This window comes from Macrosteles quadrilineatus, unplaced genomic scaffold (assembly GCF_028750875.1).
Source record: "Macrosteles quadrilineatus isolate MER2022 unplaced genomic scaffold, UCM_ALF_1.0 Scaffold_2__2_contigs__length_208266976, whole genome shotgun sequence".
NCBI classification, from domain to species: Eukaryota; Metazoa; Arthropoda; class Insecta; order Hemiptera; family Cicadellidae; genus Macrosteles; species Macrosteles quadrilineatus.
The window spans coordinates 195,989,589-196,011,311 of NW_026542595.1; the positions used below are offsets into that span (position 1 = coordinate 195,989,589).

Sequence of the window (21,723 nt, forward strand, 5' to 3'; positions counted from 1 at the left end):
TTCATTAAATAGGTAAACCTTGTAAAATTAGTTTACTACACAAATCATAGTTACGCCACTGGGTTCATCACAGCTTAGATTTATTAACCGTGTAAAAAAAACCTTTTATAACCAATATTGAGCTTTTTAAGGCACTGACCAAGTCTATTAGATTTTGAAAAGGAGCTACAAAAATATCACTATACATATTTTTATTTTTAATTAAATTAATAATAATTAGTTAAATTTTACTAAAGCAAATAAGCAGAAAAAAATTTAACTCATCACAAAAAATTTTATGAATTGAATGCAACAAATTGTGCAATGTATTGTGTAATTGATACAATGACAGTTACCTAATCAGGTATGGTTATTAGAAATGGTCCAATCAAGGAATTTCTAATCTCAAATCCGGATCCTAAACAGATAAGATTTAGAATCTCTAGTCCAAGTACAACTTGTATACAATACAACACAAAATCAAGTGTGTTAGTATGGCAGAAAACACTTGGAACATGATTACAGTCACAATACAATACAAAGACGATAAGAGGGGAATATTGCAAAATTGCTGCTCCCTCATCATTCCGGGATGGAAAATTTTATAAATAAATAAACGGTATCAGGAATCTGACACATACTTTCTCCCATTAGCTTGTGAACAATCTTTATCATCGGTAAGCGGTGTGAGTAACAATGCAATTTTATGGAGAAAATCACAAAAGTGTTAATGAACCGTTCATTTTACAGCAATGGAGTTGAACCCAAATCCTTAGAGTCGTAAGTACCATAACATACTATATTTTAATTTAATCGGTTGACGGATTGTCATTTAAAAAAGTCAGATTTTCCTGTTATTTAGGTTTTTTAATGGGAAATGACGTAAATTAAAATAACTTTTGAACGGTAATTTTTATAGCAATAAGGGTTATACCATTTTGTTAAGAGTTAAAAGGATAGCAAACTAAATTTTAATCAAAATGGTTTGGGTCGTTTTTGGGAATTTTTGATTATCTGTTCTTTATAGGTTTTTATTGAAAAACCACCTTTAAAAATCAAAATTTCAAAAACAAAACTTGAAAAACATCTGGAGCATAAACAAACACACAACTGGAAAAACACCTACATAATTTCATCAAAATCAGACCACATGTGTGATCTATAGGACCATAGTTGTTAACAGGTAAGTACATATGTTCGAAAACCACTTTTTTGGGTTCAAGAGGACCCAAACTGGATATATCCAACAAAATCTCAAACTCTAAAAATGTTGACTAAAACAATACTTTCTTTATATACTGTGCATAGGGAGAAAAAGTAAAAATCAATATTAGTTACTTGTTGTTGTTGATGGTAATAGATAAACAAAGTTGTTTAACCTAGAATCGCAGCAATTTTGAGATGATCCACAATCGCCATAGTTTGTATCATCGTATTCTTAATATATTCACATTCAAAGTTTTCCTCAAACTAAATGAAAGTTAATACCATTACAATGACACAACATTGCCAGTTCAACATTATAAAACAAACATTTTAACTAAATTGTCTGTTCAACACGTTCCGCCCCAGGTAAGTCTGGCTACGTGGTCAGTCTTCTTCTTGGAGCCCTTGATAAAGCCGAGGAATTGAAGTTCAGTGACAGCTCTTGTGAAGCGAGCTCTGAAGGACGGTTAAAGAAACATGGCAGACAGTGTCAACTATTAAATACAAAGTAAGGTTAGGTGGTAAATAAATAAATAAATATCTTTTAATTGTCACATAAACGTTGGACAAAATGCAAACAGGTGACATATCTTTTAAATATGAAAGAGCAATTGCAGAGGAAATAGCATTTTATATGACCCATCAAATAGATTAGTGTGAAAAACAAAAGAGGTAATGGACTTTCAAATATTGCATACACTCTGTTAAAGGCCAAGATGGGAGGGCTAGTGCAGTATTCAAAGTCGATGTTATAACCCAACATAGGGACTAAGAACTAAGGCTTCCTCACTAACACTAACACTACAAGAGTGAAAATTTAAAAACGTACGTTTTCATGTCCCTGGCCTTTTACTTCGTAGATACTGGATTTGTAGTTTATTATTATGTGTTTTAATATTTTTTGGGACGGGTGCAACATGTTACACACATTTATTTGGTTTTAAATAGGTTCTAGGTATTTTTTTTGTATTTTTAAAGTCTCGAAATTCACGACCATGACGTGTCCCTAGGGTACATTTTCCAACTTTCACACTGTTTTTAGACTAATCATTCATGCCGAAATTTATAAATCCATATTTTTATGTCATCAATGGTTATTAAACTTACAAAAAAGGAGCATATTATAATTTTATTGTCATTGTAAACTGACTACCATGACAAAATCAGTCTGTCCCTCGATTTGGCGTCACGACCATTTGGGAAAAATTTTCAACTTTGGAGCACGACAGTGGCAAGCCTGGCGTCGATGGAGTCAGTTGGTTTTAGAGACTAGTTCAGGGTGTACGCCAGGATTGTAGTGCCGGTCGTTTCGAGTTGAAAGGAGGAATTACAAGATTAATAAAGGAAAGATTGTGTTTTTTGTAATTTTGGTGTGTCCATGACCGTACGTAGTCATTTGATGAAGTAGACATGGTGTTAATTTTTGTTTATAAGATATTTCAATTGCTAGATTAACCTAGAAGTCCATTTTGTATCCTCGAACATGAGGTGCAGGGCTACCGCCAGAACAGAGCCAAATAACACGTAATTTCACAACCAAAGTTTCACGACCATTGCGGGTTTTTTCACGACCAATCCAGCCTTATGGATTATAGTGTGTTTGGTCGTGACAATAACTTTAATATAATTGTAAATTGAACAGTTTAGTTCAACTGAAACACATATTTTTATTATAACTAACAGTATAATTGAAGGATTGTTTAGAAAGATTTAGATTATTTCAGAAAATTCACGACCGTACCGCTTGTCCCTGACCATCATGTTTATGATTTCTATCATAAAAATTTCAAAAATTAAAATATCGTCATATTTCACTGTTTTATACACAAAAGATGCACACCTCTATACAAACATAACGATTTTTCGGGTCTCAGGTAAGTTTTTTCGAAGTTATACAAACTTAAAAAGATTTTATTGGCTTTTTTCAATTTTTTGAGTTTTTTTATTTTTTTCTAAAAAGACCAAATATACCAAAAGCTCAGTGACCTTTTTATTGTATAATGGTCATAAAAGTAAATTAGTTTATAGCAAAACATAGTTATAAAAATAATACTAACTATTTTTAATATTCATTTAAACGTCTGTTATGGTCGTGACAGGATTTTGTGTTTTTCCACTAAAGATGCTCTTTTTAAAATAAACTACCAAAGATATTGCGTTACCATGGACATTTTATGAAACTTCAAATGTTAATGAAATAAAAAAAATAATAAAAGTTTTGAAAAAAGGGGAAAAAATTTGCAAAGTGCTTTCCTGAAAACGTACGTTTTTAAATTTTCACTCACAAACTTGATCATCAGGTTTCAACGATATCACAGGCATAAACTGATCACTCATGTTTTAGCTTTGCTACAGAAAGCTTTCATCATAGCAGGTTTCTGGCACTACTACAGGTGTAGGCTACAAGAGCGTAGAATGCTAAACCCAACTTTTGACAGTTTTTTTTCATCCAGTAGATACAAAAGAATCCAGAAAATAAAATGCAAGTTTTGGTAAAAATTAAAGTTGCATGGGTTATGTTATTTTTAGCGAATTTCCCATATAGGGAATAAGCTATTACCGTAGTACTCATTGTAAGACCTGGACCCGGGACCGATTTTTTTTTTCGTTTTGAGGTCCCTAGAGGCCAAAAACACCATTCGTTCAAATTCATATATATATATATATTTATATATATATATATATATATATATATATTTATATATGTGTCCGTTAGCGCGATAACTCGAGCAAAAATGATCCGATTTTGATCAAATTTGGTACAAACGTGTAAACCTACGTTTATTCGAACGAGTTCGCGAACCAGCATGATCGGACCATGGGAACGGGGGTTTATGGGGGCTTTTATGGGGTAAAAATGGGTTTTTCCCATTTTTGACCCAAAAAACATAAAATTTTGCAATTTCTTTCTAAACTATTTTGTAGAGCTTAAAAAAACAAATAATTTAGTATATTGAAGCGTTATAATGCGCCTATCGGTTACGGAGAAAATTCCAAAAAATTGTAAATTTAAAATTCCTATGTTATTCTTATGGAGAATAAGTAAACTGTTGTAGTTTGCTTGTTTATTAACATATTTTGCCCAAATTTGGAAAATGTTTTTATTTCTTACTAACTATTAACATTTTACATAAAAAAACACTTTTACCCTCCCTGTTGCAGCAAACCTAAGTATGTGTTTTAACTCATTCTATTTAAATAGGGAATAAATGTGATATTTTTAAGGAGACATTTTAGTGTAAATCCAATCAGGCAAATGGAAATTCGCTTAGTCTGCAGGTTTGCTGCGGCGGGGGTATTATCTCATTGACTTAGTATTGCAGCCTAACATACACATTGTTTGTAACAAAAACTAAGCAAACCATTAAACCATGACTTTCCTTATAAGTTTATGTTTCTACTAAACTTAAATGTTTGGACTTAAATTACCATATAAATCCTTTATTTTTGTTTCAATTTGAACCAAGTGAAATATCAAATTACGTTTTTAAAAATGAAAAAAGGATACTGAATGGCTGGATCCACTTTCCTTTCGTCCCTGTCTTCTTCGCCAGGGGAGACAATGGTTACGAATGACTGAAAATAACAAGATTTTAGGTAGAGCATAAAAAATTTCAAACAATATTTTTAAATGTGTTACTAACTAATAAGGAACTTATTATTAACACTTAACAAGGAAGAAGGAAAGTATTTTTTTTCCTACCACTGTATGGAAATGATCACATTATTGCCATACCTGCAAACAATACTCACATTGCCGTTCTAGAGCGGGAATGGATCATTCTTGCTCGCCAATCAGCTGATTTCACGGTTGGCGTTTATGTTTCTTACATCTACAGTATTCGAGCGGCAAGGAACTACTTTGCGCTCTTAATACACAAATAGCTAAATAAGTTATTGGTATTTTTTCTTGTCCTAATGTATTCAATTTAGTTTAATTCTAGCCAAGTCATAAGAAGCTGTAAAAAAATTACGTTAATAATTGTAACATAACCAAATCTTTGATTACAACATTACAACTATGAATGCTAGTTTTATCCGTAACGCAATGAAAATAGCTAAGAAATTAAATAAGATACAACCTGTGAGTCAACCTTAAAAATACATTGCTTGGACTTTGGATTAACTAAGTATTAGAGCAGTGGTGTTGTGTCTCCGCTTAGAAAACACAGATAGAACACGGGCGGGTTTATGTCTTGGCTTGAGATAAATTTTGTGTGAAACTCAAAAGGTGATTAACTGTCTGTGGTAGAGTTTGGTGAGAGAAGCCAACTTAAATAAACTATGGCGTCTTGAGTGGAAATTGATGGGATGGGTGTAATATTTGTGATTGCACCTCTATCATGCATTTTGATACTTGTTAGTCTCTTTTATTGCATGTTGGCGCAACAAAAACTTTTTTAACTGTGAACTTTGACATAAGATGAGGACAGCACGTGATAAAAATTGCATTAGTTTGCGAGGCATAAGGAGTTAACACATTTAAGAGGAAACAAACCTGCAACCAATCATACATGTTGATCAGAGCTCCACTTTCTAAATGAAGTTTGTAAGCAATACAGATGTCTGGCATCGTCGAGAGGATCTCACTGTTGTTCGATATCTTGCAACATTCACACTAGAAAAATATTGAAAGCTGATGATTTACATTAAACATAAAACTTTAGTTTGTAAGGATACTTTTACATATAAAAAATAAAAATAAATCCAGCATTTAATATTATTCATTTATTTCATCCACTGATTGTTATTATGTTTATAATCAGTGAAGTCTGATTCTACTCACGTTCCCTGTCTGCTGTCTTCACTCTAACATCAAATTGAAATTACTTAATTTATATAAGTTTATGAATTGCACTTTATATGGGAGGATTGACTTAATTTCAGGCAGAAGACAACCTTCTTTGCCATACACATTAACACCCTTTCATGGAAGTTATTCAAGTCTCAATTGGAACAAAAATTCAAACTTTGCTCAGTGACAAAAAAAGTTGCAGATTCTTTTCTGATTCTTACCTGCAAGTAATGATGGGGATTGTTGAGTGCAGTGTGCAAGGCAGCCCTTGGAGCTCCAATAATATGTCTTTTAGCTGACACATTGTCAATCAAAACTGCCTGTAATCACGCAAAATCAAAATATTTGCAAATCCTACATTAAAAAAGCAACATTCCAAAACTTTCTGAAGAAAATAATAGATAACAAATGCATTCATACAGATTTATGTACAAAGTAGACACATAACCTTGACTTTTCTGGTACGGATTCCACTATAAACTGTAGGTACCTTAGTTGCCAATAGCTGTATGGGCTTATTAATTAACAGCTAAGGATTATATGTCGGCCTTAGTCACTAACAAGATTACAAGATCGCGCCACTCATCCTACACTCATCACCATTCAAACATGGCTTAAAATACCTACTTTGTATGGTCGCCATTTCAATGAAAAGTATTAAAGCAAAAAGAAATCAGGATTATCACTACTACCAGAAGACCTACCAACTTCAGTCTTTCAGTTGACAACACAATCTAATTTTGCACAAAACCTTCCAACATAACACAACAAATGTTTAATACAAGTATTTGGTTACCTTTAGGGGTCTCGGCCGATTGTTGATACCTAGAAATCCCAGGATTGATGTCTTTTAATCTAGGGATTAACGGGATTGCAAAACCTATGTTTATATTAATTTTTTGTGAATTTTAGGACTTTTACTTACGGAAAATTAATAAAAATAGTCCAATAACACTTGAAACACATATACTCTTTATTTTTAGGACGATTATATGAAATGGTATAAGTAATGATCTTTTTTGATTGGAAAATTTAATTATCATTAAACTCAAATAGGCGAACGAATGTAGGCCTAAATATATGTTTAAGTTTTTAAACGATTTGGATTTACTTTCTGTAATTGTTATTACATTATTTAGAACTTAATTACAGTAGGCCTATATGTTATTTTGAGTTTTACTTTTGACATTAAACGTAAACAACGCAATTCGTGTAGCAAACATACCTCATGCAATGGCAGGGTGGTTGGTGAGATCAAATAGGTTTTAAAAACTTCCTTCAGATACGACAACAGATTGGACCGAGCTTTCTCAAACTCATTTTCTTCCCGGACATTTTTTTTGAGCAGTGGCTGTAAAATAGATTTTGTTAACTTAGATCTTAGATATAACAAATAGCCTGTGATGGGGAAAATATACTTTGACTGAAAAAAACATGATTTAAAAATAAAATCAGAAAATAATACACAATGAAACTGAAAGCCAATAACATTTAGCAGTTTGGTATAAAAGACTCAAAAAGCTAATGAGATCAATTGGTAATGAATATAAGTGAATATAAACAAACATGGTAGGCCTATTGGTAATATTGTTCACAAGTTTGTTAAAATGGCTTTGGATGCTTCAAGTAGACATATCATTCTTATAAAGCCTAGTTTGTCTTATTTCAAGGTAAATTTAACTCTTTGAAATGCAATGCCTGAAGAAAAGGAGTTTTCCAGTTTTTTGAGATCCTTAAAATAATTTTAAACTATTCAAATAATTATAAATAAAAGAAATATCAAAAAGCATTATTGTTAGGCCTATACTGACAGAAATACACATACACACTGAATTAAGATAATCAATCTACAAGTTGGTTTAATCTTGAAAGCTCAGCCATTGATCTTCATTAACAGTCTACTGTTATGGTCTAAGTTATGGGTCGTTGTAAGCGGAAGTTTGGTTACATTAGGTTTTTGTCTATCTTGGAGTTCAAACATATAAGAAATCATTTAAAGTCACAAGCACAAGTACAAACCATGTAAAATGTTGCCCTATCACTCCTGTTAAAAGTGTCCATTGTTATTGGTTTTTTAGATGGACTAGCTGTCGGGCTCTTTAAAGTTTCACCAGCAGACTTAAGTAGTTTCAACAGCTCTGTTAACTTATTCCTCTCTACTTGGAGACACTCTGATTCCTTAAGTATATCCAGAATCTGAAACACAACAATACATCTTGTATAGAAAAAAACTAACACATGTTAGTTAGATTAGGTTATGTAACAGAAGTACAAACTTCTGAAATTAAAATCCAGTCCAACTTTGTAAAAAAAAAAAAAAAAAAATACCCAGTGCCGGAATCAAGGTACTTGCGGCCTTAGGCCAAACTAACTCAAGGGGCCCAACATGATTAAATTGTCAAAAATCGTCTACAGAAATGTGGCTTAAAATTACAAATGTTATTTGACGTTATGTTTTTAGGAAAAAGCATTTAGCTTGGTGTGTGATTTTATGTGTTCTTTGACTCGTCTGCAACCTTTCATCAGGTGAGTTAGCTATGTCCTCTCCATCCTATATATATATTTAAATGTTATTTGACATATTTTTATTTTTGTACTTTCAGGTTTAAAATATATAAGAACATCAATAATCCTATTGTGGGTTGGGTCCCGAAATATGGGGTTTAAGGGGATATTTTAGATACTTAGAAGGATTGGCATGACATAAATGTATAAAGCAGAAAGTAATGCAGAAAGTTAAACATCTACAGCAGGTGGGAGAGGGGCAGTTTTTTTAAGAGACGAGGATATAAGAGGCTTAATCAGCAAATCTGGTAGACTGGAGCTGCAAAATCAATATCATAGGAAATACCTCAAATCAATATCTCTGATAGTCTACTCACTTCAGTCAACTTTTGGACGAGATCTTGCTTTGACATTAGATTTAGAAGTTCAAAACACCTTTGGAACTTTGGATGCTCTAAAGTTGGTCCAGACATTGCTTCAATGTAGACTTCACGAACCTGGAAAATGTTGGTCAAATTTTGTTGCAAGTAACATAACCTAAGGACAATGAGACAATAAATTGGGCAGATGTTTGGATTGTAAACAAAGAGGAACTTAAATGGTTAATAAAGAGCAAATCACCATAAGTGTATTTATTATATGATAGTTTGAAAAAATGAAAATGAAAAATACTTTATTCAATCTAAATAACAATAATTTGTTACATAGAGTTGTACAAAAAGATGGATTATGCCCAACATAGGCATTACATTTTGTATAATCTTTGGCAATTTTCTGTTTTGCCACTTAAATGCAACATGATGGTTAATAAACTGAAAGGGGGGATATCATGATGGTGAATTAAAAGAAAGAATTGATTCAGTTTAATAACTTTCTCATTTCAAATTAGTTTTTCAATTTTTTTTTAAAAAGAGGTTGGCGGCCTCTTTTAACCTTGCATTTGCCCGTCCACATAGACTAAGCGCCCGTGCGTGGAACGTTTACAGCAAAGCAAGGAGTGAGCTGGTACAGTACAAAGGTGAACTGTACTGATAAATTTTAGTGGCAGTGACCAGGATCCGAACCCACGACACTACTGCCTTGGGCCCGAAGTCTGCGACGCTACCGACTGAGCCACCAACTCACTAAACTAATGTACATAATCAAATTTCTTTCTACAATACATTTTCTTGTAGTCTGCAACACCAAAGTATAATTGAGAACAAACCTGTTTTCCTAATGGTGCCTCAGGCAGATCATGAACTAGTGTATGAAGCAGCCAAACTGCTACCAACAGATTGTCTTTGTGTATGTGTAAATTGTTCATCATTTCCAACACGAGCTCCTGAAAAGATTAAATGTTATCAATATTTTGTTGGCAAATATCTGTATTTGACATCGTCCTTTTAAGGAAATAGTTCACTTTATTTCAAACTAGGCGGAATTAAATTCAGCTGATTCGCAGACGTTTCATAACAACTTGTATGAAGCAATTTCTATTATTTTGACAAAATGTGTCAGAAACATTTAGAAATACATTGACAATAATGATGCAATCACAGATCCTCTGCTGAATTACCACTCGATTTCCACTATATATCATCACAATATATTTTACAACCATTTCTATTTTAACATTTCAAATATTACAAGTTCAAATAAATATTCTATTAATCTAATTAAGGCTAGAAGTAACATTGCCTTTGACAACATATTTAGCAAAATCTAATTGAAATCATTTAAAAAATAATTACCTTGAAGTACTTTCCCTTGTTAGTGAAACTGAGTATTTTCTCCATCCGTTGCATCGGAAGCTTTTCTACATATGCCTGAAACTGCTTATTGTTTCCGAAATGTTGTTCTAAATCTTCATTTTTAAGTTCGTCAACCACTTCTGCCAAGTCTTCACGAGAGCAGCACAATCGGGCCAGAGGATTGTTGTAGAAATGTTCCATCAGACAGTACTGAGACAGACAAGAATATGACTGACTATACTCCGTTCAAAAAGTTTAGGCGGTTTGAGGGGAAACAATTCCATCCCCTCCACCTTATCCTAACAGTTGACCGTGTCCTAACACTTCGTCCCAGTAGCATTTCGGCCCAAAATTCTCAGATTTGGCCTGCTTTCCAACTCTCTACCTGCTCACTAGTAACACTTTGTCCCAAAAAAATTTAAGGCATTAGATTTAAAATTGACTGTGACTGGGGGTAGACCAACTCCGCGCGGTCATATTTAGGATAATTGATTAACCTACATTTTTATCGCAAGGCAATGTCTTGTTCTTATTCTACTTGGCATAATAAGAGAACAATTACTTAAAAGTGTTGTAAAAATGTAGGAATAAAAAAGAAAAGAAAAATTCTTTTAAAACTCATAAGTTAGAACGGATGGTTTGAAAACATAATTGAGAGCGACATCAAAACAGCATACTATTTAAATAATTTAAAAATGGTTTACCATAAAGAAGCATGCAATTGAAAATTAATTAGTTAGTTTATTTAACTCAATTGAAGAACAGACAGTCTTTAATTCAAAGATTTCAACAAAAGCAGACTGTTTCCTTTAAAACAAACCATCAATAATTAGTACTAGTAAAAAATGTTAAAATAGGTATTTACCTTAACACCCTGCACAAAGCCATGAACAGAGAAATCGTAAAAAATAAAAACATCAGTCAGTAATTTAAACATCTTGGGTCCAAGAAGAAATGGGTATGTTCTTGAATTTTGCCAGGACAGTAAAACCTGTAACAAGAAAAAATTATAATTCTTAGTATCTTTTTATTAAAGGTCATGTTTGACTTTTTTTATTTTTTGGTTTTAGTATAGACAAATTTGTTTGTAAGCATAGCTTGTATATAATTATTATTTCCTTTTAGTTCCCTCATCTCTAATAGTTCGAGCTACTCATTAATGAGAGGTCTGTACAGTACCCTACTCATTTTCTTACAAAGTAGAACCTCGATCAACCAGGGGCGGATCAACCGGGCGGCGAATCAACCGTGGTCAATATAGATGCCTCTTAAATTAAGTTACATAACCGCAAAAATACCAAGAAAATGTTATAAATTGCGTTTCTTTAGTCTAATATGTTGAAATGAATTGTACACTAATTCTGACCATTTTTATGTGCAGTTTTATTGTTTTTGAAACATCAAATTTCATTTGACAAAAATATATGGAAGCAGAACAAAGAAATGGCCATCGATAGCTTCAAGGTCGAGCAATCTGCTTGCACTGATAATTGTCTGCTCCTTACACATCATTCTGTCTGCTGTGCGCTTGCTATATCACAACTCACAACAGTTTGTGATTGGGTAATTGGTAACCATGGCAACTTTAGTAGTCTTTGGTTGGATGATTAGTAACCATGACAGCTTATTGAATGTGTGTATGAGGAGAAACCCAAGAAAGAATGGAATAACAATGAGAAAGAATAAACAATGTTTTTATGTCATTGTTATCTTTATCTAATTTTACGTTAAATAGTATGATTTTATACTCTTTTAAGAGTTATCTAATGTTTTATCTACATTATGTCATGTTGAATTAACCGTGGTTTCAGTTATCTGTGGTCTCCCTCCCCCCCCCCCCCATCACCCCAGATAATCAAGGTTCTACTGTACTACCAGCCCACATCAATTTCATTCTCTCTAATGACCTTTTTGTTAACTGTCTGTACTCAGCCAGTCATTTCACTTTGCTACAATGGGGTTTTATATAACTTTTCAATATAAGCTAATGAGCTAATCATTAGGCAACTACCATAACCTAAATAACTAGCCAGCCTCACCTCGTTTACAGTTTTGTTGAGGAAGTGGACCGATTGTTTAGACTGGAACATGCGAACATCCATCCGGGATGTGATCCTATGAGGCAGGGAACTCTGTAGTGCCTTGACTGAAGTGGCCACTCCAAACACCAACACTATGGGTAGTCTATCTAGGTAGCCACTGTAACACAATACGTTCAGAAGGCCTATCATCTCAGTCAGTAATACTTTAATCATACCTAATGCGGAGATAAAGCTAAAGAAATGGTAGACCGTGGGACTAAATCAGGCCTGTGTGTGACATAATTGCGACATCCCCCTTCGTAGCGGAATCATGTGGGGAATCTCTCTTAGTTATGCCCCCAACAAACCTAAAACCACTTGTACCCCTGGGGCCTAGCCCACCCGGCCCATTTACTATAGCGGCCCTGGTGTATAGTCCCTAGTTCAAGTACTGCCAACCAATTATAGCCATATTCTGATTGGAAGCCATCATAAAAAAACAACCAGAACAAGGTAAATTCACTACTGCTGTAACAGTAAAATGTGAGATTTAAAACGATACTTGTACTCTCAGTCACAGATATCTGCTTGCAGTATGCAGCAAATGAGTTAATGCACTTTTTGGAATTTTAAATCCATGGTGGTTTGTAGCAGGCGATAACAAAATAAAAGTTTAAGTGAGCCTGATGCATATAGCATATGATTTGACATTATTTGATCCTCAATTGGTCATCAAGGTTAGGCCTTTAACCCTCCGAGTGTCCATAGTTTAGGCCTTAATGTCCGCCTATTTTTGGCGCATTTGCAAGGTTTTATTAAAACGGATCTGAAAAGCTTAAAACAATGTTAATTCTACTGTTCTATATACCATTTTGTTTGGAAAATCATGGGCCTCAATATCATACATAAAACCTAAGGAATATTTGTTTCAAAAAAATTTTTTTAGGTAAAAATAAAAACTATTTTGGAAAAATTGAAAAAAAAATAAGTTCGCGCTCAATGAAATTGTATAAATTATAGGCCTATAAATATTTGAAAATAGCCACTTTGTTCTAAATTTTATGAGGATTACAAATATATAATAATATAAGTAAGTAGATTTGCAAATAAATAAGTTATGGGCAAAAAACAGATTTCAGTACATAGCGTTTAGCTAAGAATGCATAGCCTAACCATAGCTAGGAATCTGGCTGATAATTTACATCAATATCACTACCTACTTCTTCAGGATCATCAACCAGCCCTTCAAAATCACTTAAATCTTCTTATAATGCACCACGTATATCACTACTTTTGATTTTTAACACTAAAACAATGATAAACATAATAAAACACATCAGTCATCGGTCCGAGGTTAACTAACCTGTTTACAAATACGCACGTCAGCTGTCTGCTACAATTACGATCGGCTCGGAGAACATAAAGCGCTTAGAGACAGACCTCTGGAGAAAGCTTAGAATCTAACGAAAAGAACGATACCTAACTCGATCCAGTTCAATCCGATTTTGTCAGTCATAGAGCCTTCGCCGTAAACAGTGTTCGTGAGTCGCTGCAGCGACGCATGACACTCGGAGGGATATAAACAAAGTTCAGACAATTGAGACTCAAGATTTTACTATACAATGAATGGTGTCAATGTCATTAGGTCAATAGGTCACAACAAAATGTAAAGTTATTGAAGTGAAATACATTCTTCCATTTAAATTTTCTACAGATAAAGTTTCATCCTATTATCTATTAACAGCTTCACTGAAAATAGCTAGAGCTTTACTCACTCCAAATCTTGCTCAGCATGTCAATTTCTTCCAGCCCAATTGAGTCAAAAAGCTAACCATTTCAGCAGTAAGTATGTTAACAATGGAAAACCTACCTTAATATTAGGATAACATCTTGCAGCACTTTAGTCGAGAAGCTTTCAAAATCAGGAACAATGATGACTAGTTTTTCTCGAGGAATGTTATTTGTCTTTTTTCTTGGACTATCATTTTGAGGTGTCAACTCCTCGTACCAACTCACTAAATTAGGCATCGTGCACTGTGATCGTTTTACATCATCGAACACGTCTTCTTCTTCACTATCACTGTCATCGATGTCCATCTAATGTAAAACAGACCATGAGAAAAATATTTTGATGAAAATGGAAAGACACAATAACTATGAAACATTAAAATAAAATTCAGATAAAGGCCAAAATCAATACCAAAACCTTTTCAAAATTCTATTGCTTTTAAAAATTCTATTTAGCTTTATAAAATACCTGAGGGAGTATTATTGTCATATAAAGTATGTTGTCCTAATTGCTGTCTTTGTATGATCCGTAGTGGTTTTTAGCGAAAACATAACAATACAGTAATATTGCAGTTATACTTGTGCTTTGCATTTGCAATGGGACAGGGCACGTTTTAAGAAAATTTGGTTTACTATTATTTACGGTATAACTATAGTATAGCGCATCTACCATAGCCATAATGTTCTACCACTGCACCTAAACAATAGAATAAAGTAAATTTCTCACACCTTTTGGTTGCTGTTTGGTTCAAATTATTTGTTGTCGTAAATTCAAAAAGAATTAATAGTGCCGCACCCTGTTGATAAACCTTTTATAACCTTTTAATGCTATTGAATATCATAGAACCAACTCATAAGGTTAACATGGGAAACTCTAGAGCCACTGGGGCAGAGCCCGTATGAATTTTTGAGATAAAAATATGTCTATATGTTAATCAGGAATGTGAGCTATCATCATACCAAATTTCAACCCAATCCCCCATAGTTAATGTGTGATTGAACTTCAAACAAACACACAAACTTTCACATTTGGTATCCAACAGTCAATGATATTAGTAAGATATTCAATTTGGTTATAACCTGGAAATCTATTGAAGTTGTAGATTGTTTTAGAAACTGTGAAGTAAACTGTTCAATGGTGTTCTTGACATTGGTGCATTCGCTTGACAGCAACACTGCGACATGTTTGGTCGTCTCTTTGTGCAAACGATCAGCAAGAGCTTGAAAAAGGACTCGGTGGTCTGGTAAATTCACACCTGCAGCATTGTGTTTGGTTAGTTATATGAGAACATTATTAAACATATAACTACAAAAGATCCCAGTAGTTCAGATACCTCAGCACCAATTTTCCAATCAGCGCCAGACAAACAGGTTCCAACTAGTTTGTTTAAGTGGCTATACTTAAAGCAATGTAAGGCTTAGACTACCTGGACCGTTGTTTAAACCAAACAGAATAGGGAGTTTGAAACTGGAGCCAGCTGTCTTGATCATCAAGCTTTCTATAAATGATCCTGGCTAAATAGCCAGCTGATCTAACTCAGGTACAAAGTTGTCATTACATTCATTCAAATTTAACCATTCCCCAACGTCCGTTTTAAAATATGCACCCTGATGTGCTGGTGTAATCGAATAGCAACATCTACTTTAACTTGAAAATGTATGTGTTCAGTGGTAATTCAAGTTGGACCTATAGATTTTCTTAGTTCACAATTGCGGCTATTTTGGTCAGGTGGTTTTTGCGGATAGAAACAAAAGACACATATTTTTTATTGTTATTGTTAATTCTATACGAGAATAACTTTGTAGCCAGTAGCATGGATAAAACATACTCCCTTAGTAGATTTCTCATCTTCATGGATCAGCTGAAGACAGTATTATTGTTAGTTCCGTCCGGTGCACTGTAGAGGTCGTTTTTGGTTCACAATTTGTTACTTTTTTCAGTCATTTCTCGTTTAACCACTAAAAACAATCTACTCATAAACTATAAACTGTCCCCTAGTTGTATAACCAAACAGTAAAGCATAAATCATCAAATCAACCCTAAAATAATAGAAACAAAATTTCGTCAACACAGCAATTAGGCCTAGTGTCACCGGACAAGAACAAATGTAAAACAAGCTTTAAAATTTACAATGGGATAAGAAGTCTAATAGTATTGGTTGATGGTTGGTCTATGCCACTAGTCTGTTATGCAGCTTGATATTGCCATCGAACATACTCCAACCAACATAATCACTAAACGTTTCTTTACTAACCTGTAAGAAGTACAGCAGTAGGAATAGCGAAATCAGAGTTGGGACACTTTGATACAAACTGAACCAACTCTTGCAGTACTTCATCTGAAGCATTTGTATTGATTTCCTGTAAATCAAACAAAATCATCTTTATTTTTCACAGAATCTGTATAGGTAATATAGCATCAAAAACACTCTTTTCAAACTAGACATAACTGTTAAATTAAAACAGAACTTTACTTTGTAAACAAAATGGAGGCTTCAAAAAGGTTTTTGGTTAAACCTGATATTGAGATTCCGGAACTATAACATTACCGATACCTTTTACTATTGATACAACTAGACATTCAATCCTCATGTTAAATTTGTAGCCAATTTTCTTTTCAAAATCATCGTAGTTGATGTGAGCTACCGACAGATTGTGCTGATCTAAATTACTGATACTAAATTCTGTGGAATACAAAATCTTTTTCAACCAATTCAAACTAATGGAATGACTTATTGTGAGCTATAGCAATTGTTATGACCCATAAACTTGGCCAGCAACAAAAAATAAGGTAGGAAATATAGTTTTAGTCACTAGCGCATACTGTGACTGGCTCACAGAACTACGTTCTTTTTAACAAAAAAATTGGCTACAGCTCGTCCATAATGATGGGACGTCTACTTCAATATCCAATAGTCAATGCCGATACCTAGTTGTAAAGCAAAATTCCCTGTTAGTTAGACTGGGACGGGTGGCGTCATCCTGTAATCCAGCTACTAGGAGGTCACAAATTGTGGATATTTATAGGCATGCACTGTGGATGCGATGCTCCCTGGTGTGGATTAACGTCCGCACAAGTGAGTACTCGACTATCCGCAGTACTATCCTGATGATTAGACCAATTCGTTAACTACCAAGGAAAGAATGTGGTTCGGATTCCACTCTAAACTGTAGGTCCATTAGTTGCCAATAGCTGTTTGGGCTATTAATTAACAGCTAAGTCTAAGGAACATGTCGGCCTTAGTCACTAACAAGACTACAAGATCGCGCCACTCATCCCACACTCATCCTTCACTCATATTTGGGTTAAAATACGCACATAGTGGCGTCCCCATCTTAAATAATTGATAATTAATATTCACCCACCGTATCCCCAGTTCACATTTTGTTGACTCAAAAACGCACTACAGCTTCTGGCCAATCTAACACTTTGGGAAAATTAAAATTGAGTGCCAGCTAAAAATAACAGTTCTGACAAGAATAATATTGCTAAAATAGATAGCAAAAAGGTCTATTGACTTAATCTTAACTGGATATTAGAGAACTTATCAGCGTTCATTCAACTATGATTTTTGAGTACTTTGACCTTAGCCAACTGACCCCGAACTATGCCTAATGATCAGAAGTATTACCGGTAGATATCCAGTGTAAAGGAAAGAAAAAAATACACTTTTGTTATGATATCAGACTATTGAATGCTGGAGTAACAAACTTTAGTGTTTGATTGATCTTTTATGTCATACTGCAGCAAAAAAAACTGTGTTCAATAATGCAATGTGGTGGTAAAAAGGTTATTTTTAGTCAAGCACTAAAGCCCCCCATACACTATCCAACATGTTGGACGGACATGTCGGGATCCAACGTCTTGTCGAACATATTGGACAGTGTGTGGGTTCCGACCCGACATGCTCGACGGATATGTCAGGTTGGATGCTCGGTCTGATAGCACCACCCGACTCGAGCCGTCCGCCTGACATTTTGGACCTTGTGTGGGAAACCGTAGGCTACTAGCCACAGTTTCCAGTTAACTTGTATTTAGCGAGTTGTGCGTGATAACCGTCCCATTTTTCCATAATGTCATTTAATAATAATAAACAGGTCTGTATTTATCTCTACAGAGACCAGAAGGCGTTGTGGGATGTCAAAAGTAAACTCTATTGCAACAAACATGCGCGTAGGGGCACGATATTCTGATGGAAAAGTGCAAGGAACTGTATCCAGAGTGTGATTTAAAGTTCCTTCATTAAAAAATAGGCTCTAAAATCCCTAAAATCATTGCTAAAAATCCCCCTCAAACAGCTAACAGTCGTCTCAAAATCCATCTCAGAACTAATATTTCACCTGACTTGTTGGGTAACATGCTCGACAGTGTGTGGGAAACACCCGACATAAGTCAGGTTGGATGATGGGTCCGTCGTCAGGTCAGGTTGTCAGGTCGGGTGGCATGTTCGATAGTGTATGGGGGGCTTAAGGCTTTAGCTTCCTTGATGATTACCTTAAGTTGTTTTTCGATTGCGCTTATGATCTCTGTAAACTGGGCCACTTGTGATATGCTGTTGTACTCATCAAATTCATCTTTAACTTCACTTCGTTTCTTTCTCTTCGTCTTTGAGGATTTTGGTGCAAATACAAAACAACCCTGTGAAATAAAAGATATAAATTTAAATATTATTGAAACTAAACTTAATTGCTCTACAGTTTTCTAGGAATGTGTAGGCCTAACTAATATATTTAATTTTGACCAGATGAAAAAATTTTGATTATGCCTACTCTGAAGGTGTGAAATGTATTGTAACTTTACCTGAGAATTGTTGGCTGATTAGTGATTACATTAATGGATTAGGAGTTATCAATCTTATAATAATCTAGGTAGTCAATGGTTAAATGGTGTTTGCCTTCAAATCTAAAGTTTGCTGGTTAAATCCGGAATAGGACTAACTAAATTTATACCTGGATACAATTTGCCAATAGGCTATCAAATAGGCCTAAACTTAATGATACCATCTAACAAAAGGTCAAGTAGCTAGACCAGGTGTTAACTTTGACTCTTACAAGAAGTGTAACAAACTCAAATCGTAATATTTCGTCTTCGGCTGGTAAAGGTAGGCCATTGATAGGCCTACCTACTTTGTATGGTCGCCATTTCAATGAAAAGTATTAGGCTTAAAAGTATTGTATTCACCAAAAATGGATAAAGGCTATTTTTTATACTAGGCCTAGTCTTCCTGCATGCATGTTAGCGTTAGCATTTAAGATTAAAGAGTGTCTTCAGTGTGGCAGTAAGATCCCTAATTCAACTTAAACAGCATAAGTTTACTAGGCTAAACTCAGTTGTTAAAACAGTAAATTTGAATAACTTACCTAACCTAGGCCTGGGCCTAGCCCGATCATTGATCGATCAACCCTTGTAGAGTGTATTTTTGATACCTAACTCATAAAAAGGTTATGATTTCCTTAACCCATTAAGTTAACTTAAGTGACAAAACAAGAAATAAGTTAAATAAACATAACTTACAGTAGTTAAATGTTGATAACAAACTAAGCAATATAACCTAACCTAAGTTAATCTCCCTCCAGAAATGTAAAAACATTAATGTTAGTTCAAAGATAAGGTGTCTTCAAAAGTGATAGTTTTTAAAGTTACTAAGCATTTCTTATATTATGTGGTGTTTCAAGAAATACCTTGGAGAGTGAAGTCGTTGATTCCATTCCAATAGGCAAAATAAAGTCTATCCTGATTCTTAGACAGCCTATTCTATTAGTGCACGAATTTACTGGAGCTTAAAACTCAAACCTTCTTTCACTTGTAGAACAACATTTTCAATTTGAATATGTATAAATCTTAATAACTGTCACAAACACTCACTAAATCAACGGAATTTACGTTTATTTAATGTTGACAAATTTGAAGTTGAACCATCATGATCATCATACAGAGCTCAGCTCCAGCTGCTTACAACAACCTTCTTCTCTTCTCTCGGCTACGACGATTCCCGCGTTCCCGCCAAAGGCAGCCAGGTGCTACGGATAGCGCTGGGTTCACAACGATATGGTAGGCATACGGTTAAGTATCGATCGTCGTAGTATGAAAACAGCTACTATCGAATATCGTAAATCGATTGGCTTCCATAGCGCCAACCAACCAACCAAAACGTAAACAAACCAGTTTAGCTGCTAACTCATGTTTTCCAATTTTTATTTTATTAATAAAAATGTCATCGTATTTAATTATTAATTGTTTAATGTAAAACAGATTGTAAATAAACTTTGTTAAAAAAAAACCAAACCAACCAACACCGACAGACAGAAGAGAGAAGACAAGAGATTACAAAAACTACTAGGACTAGCCTAAAAGGAGAGGAAAATATTTGATTTAATTTATTCCAACATTGTTCCTTTTGATCAGTTTCATGGTGCATAGTGCATTATTATGGAGGAAATATGCAAAGGTCATCTAAACGCTTTTAAAAGTAAGGGGGTGGTAATTTATCTGGCGTTAATTGCGCAAGTTACTGGAATATTAATTTTAAAATTCCTCCGTAATTTAAGTTCTTATGTATTTATCATGCTGGTTATCAGCCTTAATGTAATTGGATAATAAACATTTTCATTGGCAAATTTTATGCCAGGTTCAGATATTATGTTGTACTTATTTATTTGCATTCACTCTCACTGTAATATTGTGAATAAAATTATGGCCTTCCGTCGGCCAGGCCACATTATGACGTTTGACGACAGACATAGGAGCTATAGGAGCAGCTGCAGCAGAAGGCACCAAGGCAATAGTTTACTATTCCACCATGAGTATGAGCATAGATTAAACATACTCCTCAAGTATGTTAAACATGCTTAAACTCCTTGAGGAGTATGTTTAATCTATGGTATGAGACAGCCGGTGCGGTGAGCCAGAGAGCCGATGCCGATACTAAAAGTCGATGTCTGTCATCCGGTAGAAAACAAGCTCGATATTTAACCGAATGCCTACCATATCGTTGTGAACCCAGCGCTATCCAGGTGCTACAAGCTGCAGATAATGTGGAAAAAACATACAGTATTTTCTGTTGGCTATGCAACTCTGAAGCACAGATAAAACCATAGATTTTATCTATGTTTTATTTATAATAAAACATAACCAACCAACACAAGTAGACTTCTCATCCCATTGTACATTTTGAAGCTTGTTTTGCGGGTCTAGTTCATGTCCGGGTTGAAACGAGGTTTAAATGACTCAAATAACAAGAAACAAATTGTAAACAGAACAGAACCTCTACAGTGCGCCGTAGAGAACTATCAATAGAATTGGCTTCAGCTGTTTCATAAGGATGAGAAATCTACCAAGGTATTACGTTTTATACTTTAATACTTTTCAATGAAATGGCGACCATACAAAGTAGGTATTTTAAGCCAAGTATGAATGGAGATGAGTGTAGGATGAGTGGCGCGATCTTGTAGTCTTGTTAGTGACTAAGGCCGACATATCCCTTAGACACAGCTGTTAATTAATAGCCCATACAGCTAATGGCAACTAAGGGACCTACAATTTATAGACCATGAGCCACCAATATGAAACCCTCCCCCCCCCGTGGGAATTTATGACTTATACTTTTTTTTGTTGGTATTACCTACCAGATTAAGAATTCAGTTGTTTGCCTCTTTTAAATTACAGCGTATTCCGGAAAATAAAGAAAAACTGTTA

General features: G+C 34.5%; 1 protein-coding gene across 1 annotated transcript; it reads right to left on the reverse strand.

Moving 5' to 3' along the window:
* Positions 1 to 1,160: 1,160 nt before the first annotated feature.
* On the reverse strand, positions 1,161 to 19,948 carry LOC128986116 (origin recognition complex subunit 3). Its single transcript, XM_054406268.1, has 16 exons — positions 19,710 to 19,948; positions 18,523 to 18,666; positions 16,283 to 16,388; positions 15,108 to 15,283; positions 14,110 to 14,336; positions 12,258 to 12,417; positions 11,084 to 11,209; positions 10,219 to 10,428; positions 9,693 to 9,809; positions 8,863 to 8,982; positions 8,000 to 8,176; positions 7,206 to 7,331; positions 6,202 to 6,300; positions 5,684 to 5,803; positions 4,694 to 4,761; positions 1,161 to 1,641 (listed from the first exon to the last, which is right to left on the reverse strand). The coding sequence occupies exons 1-16, from the start codon at positions 19,734 to 19,736 to the stop codon at positions 1,533 to 1,535; spliced, it is 2,112 nt and encodes a 703-aa protein (XP_054262243.1). The 5' UTR covers positions 19,737 to 19,948; the 3' UTR covers positions 1,161 to 1,532.
* Between the last annotated feature and the right edge of the window lie 1,775 nt (positions 19,949 to 21,723).

Excerpts from the sequence above, each read along its gene's own strand:
- LOC128986116 (XM_054406268.1), bottom strand. The coding sequence starts at position 19,736 with ATGGAATCAACGACTTCACTCTCCAAG. Across the intron at positions 12,418-14,109 it reads GATGTTATCCTAATATTAAG|TGGCTACCTAGATAGACTAC; the intron begins GTAGGTTTTCCA and ends ATTGTGTTACAG. Across the intron at positions 8,177-8,862 it reads TCGTCCAAAAGTTGACTGAA|ATTCTGGATATACTTAAGGA; the intron begins GTGAGTAGACTA and ends GTTGTGTTTCAG.